At 57.2% G+C, this 2,117-nt stretch overlaps 1 protein-coding gene across 1 annotated transcript in view; it reads left to right on the top strand.

The window, feature by feature from the left end:
* Positions 1 to 2,113, top strand: part of SPATA20 (spermatogenesis associated 20) — a gene marked incomplete at both ends in the record, with an annotated part of 3,145 nt that extends 1,032 nt beyond the window's left edge. The window contains 6 exons of the mRNA XM_010287405.1: positions 259 to 462; positions 561 to 691; positions 785 to 889; positions 1,379 to 1,453; positions 1,665 to 1,877; positions 2,030 to 2,113. Coding sequence (XP_010285707.1) covers positions 259 to 462; positions 561 to 691; positions 785 to 889; positions 1,379 to 1,453; positions 1,665 to 1,877; positions 2,030 to 2,113 — 812 coding nt within the window. The remainder of the gene's footprint in view (positions 1 to 258; positions 463 to 560; positions 692 to 784; positions 890 to 1,378; positions 1,454 to 1,664; positions 1,878 to 2,029) is intronic.
* Positions 2,114 to 2,117: the final 4 nt, after the last annotated feature.

Raw genomic sequence — 2,117 nt, 5'->3', positions numbered from 1 at the left:
GAATTGTGTAACAGGCAGTGCTCAACCAAAGGGGCCGCAGGGAAATTGCTGTGGGCTTGATGGGTGACTGAGTTAAGAGAGAGTCATGAGAAACAGTAGCCCAGAGAAGATGTCAGAGCTTTGGCTTGGCTAGAGATGGATTGGAACTGATCTGGGGAGGGGGACTGAGAACTGAAGGTGCAGTTTGGACTGGTGCAATGCAGGAAGCAGAAAGAGAGACAAAAAAAAGGAAGAACTGACTCTCTCACTCTGTATTTTAGTGGAAGGAGAACAAAGATGCCCTGTTGCAGAACAGCCAGAAGATCCTGGAAGCATTGCTACACAGGTCCGAGATCCGTGTGCGGGGCCAGGAGTCGCCCCCACCATCCAAAGAGGTGATGGCCACCTGTTTCCAGCAGCTCTCCAGCTCCTATGATGAGGATTACGGTGGCTTTTCCGAATCCCCCAAGTTCCCCACCCCAGGTCAGTCTGGCTTCTGCTGCTGAGCCCTGCCCTGGGGCAGGCAGTGCCGTGGGAGCAGGGCCCAGCCCACAGCCTCCCACCTTCTCTCTGTGTTTCAGTGAATTTGAATTTCCTCTTCACATACTGGGCCCTGCACCGAATGACTCCAGAAGGTGCCCGGGCACTGCAAATGGCTCTGCATACCCTCAAGATGATGGCCCATGGGGGCATCCATGACCACATCGGTCAGGTAGGAGGAAAGCCTCGGGGAGTGAACCCTGGCATGCCCGGGAAGTGTGGGGTGGAGCCATGGGATGGAGACCTGTCCACTTGGTCTTCGCAGGGGTTTCACCGCTACTCCACCGACCAGCACTGGCATGTCCCTCACTTTGAGAAGATGCTGTACGACCAGGGGCAGCTGGCAGCTGTGTATAGCAGAGCGTTTCAGGTACGGCCGTGGCGTCCGTCTGCAGGGGGGCTCACTTGGCATGCTGAGTGCTGGCTTGGTTTGGGGAGCAGCTTCAAAGCCTGTTCTCCAAGATGTTGCCCATCCCATGGGCATGGAGCAGTCCCATACTCCCCTTCATCTACTGGTCTTCATCCGGACAGGAACGCTGCACAAATCTGTGACAGTTTAGCCCCAGAGTTTTGAGCGTAATGGGGGAGGGAACAGTATTCTGGCTGGTCTTTGCAAGAGTCAGCAAACACGTGCTGCTGCCTCTGACCTTGGCGTAACTCCAGGGTTCTATCGGTGCCCATAGATTTCTGTCAGAGATCATACTCTGAATCTGTCCCACGTTTAAAATTCCTGGACGTTCAGATCTGTTTCCCACCCTTTGCCAGCTCTTTAAATCAGAATCACTTACTATATCTCGGGGTGTCTCTTGCCTCCCCTCTGCCCCTTGTAACTTTGACGTCCACCCCATGCCTCCCGCAGATCTCTGGCGATGAATTCTTTGCTGATGTCGCCCAGGACATTCTGCTCTACGTCTCGCGGGACCTGAGTGACCAAGTAGGTTGTTCCCTGAGCTGGGCCAAAGGGAGCCACTTACCCTGCCCTGGGATGTGGCTCGGGGCTGCTTTTCCCTCCCTCCCTTCCCAGCTGAGCTGAGTCTGGGGCACTGCTGCAGCTCGCTGGCCAGACTGCCAGCCCAGCAGTGATGGGAGCTGGCTGAAGGTGCTGTCCTGGTAGTTGGAGGGTCTCTCCGTTGCTCTTTTCCCAGGCAGGAGGTTTCTACAGCGCAGAAGATGCAGATTCCTACCCGACCACCACATCCGGAGAGAAGCGAGAAGGAGCTTTCTGTGTGTGGGCAGCCGAGGAAATTCGGGCTCTCCTTCCTGACCCTGTCGATGGGGCCACAGAGGGGACGACCCTGGGAGATGTCTTCATGCACCACTACGGAGTGAAGGAGACTGGCAACGTGAGCCCCATGAAGGTGAGGGAGAGCAAAGACCTGCCTGGTACCAGGAGCGTCGGTGGGGGACCCGTACCGCTGGGCATGGGGGGATGGCAGAGCAGCCCCAAAGCGTGCGGGGTCCAACCCCTCCTCAGCCCGGCAGCGTTTCTAGAGAGGGGCTCTCCTTTCAGGACCCCCATCAGGAGCTGAAGGGCAAGAACGTCCTTATTGTCCGGTGCTCCCCGGAGCTGACGGCGGCCCGGTTCGGGCTGGAGCCGG

This window comes from Phaethon lepturus, unplaced genomic scaffold (assembly GCF_000687285.1).
Source record: "Phaethon lepturus isolate BGI_N335 unplaced genomic scaffold, ASM68728v1 scaffold30205, whole genome shotgun sequence".
Taxonomy (NCBI): Eukaryota; Metazoa; Chordata; class Aves; order Phaethontiformes; family Phaethontidae; genus Phaethon; species Phaethon lepturus.
This window is presented reverse-complemented; position numbering and strand designations above follow the sequence as displayed.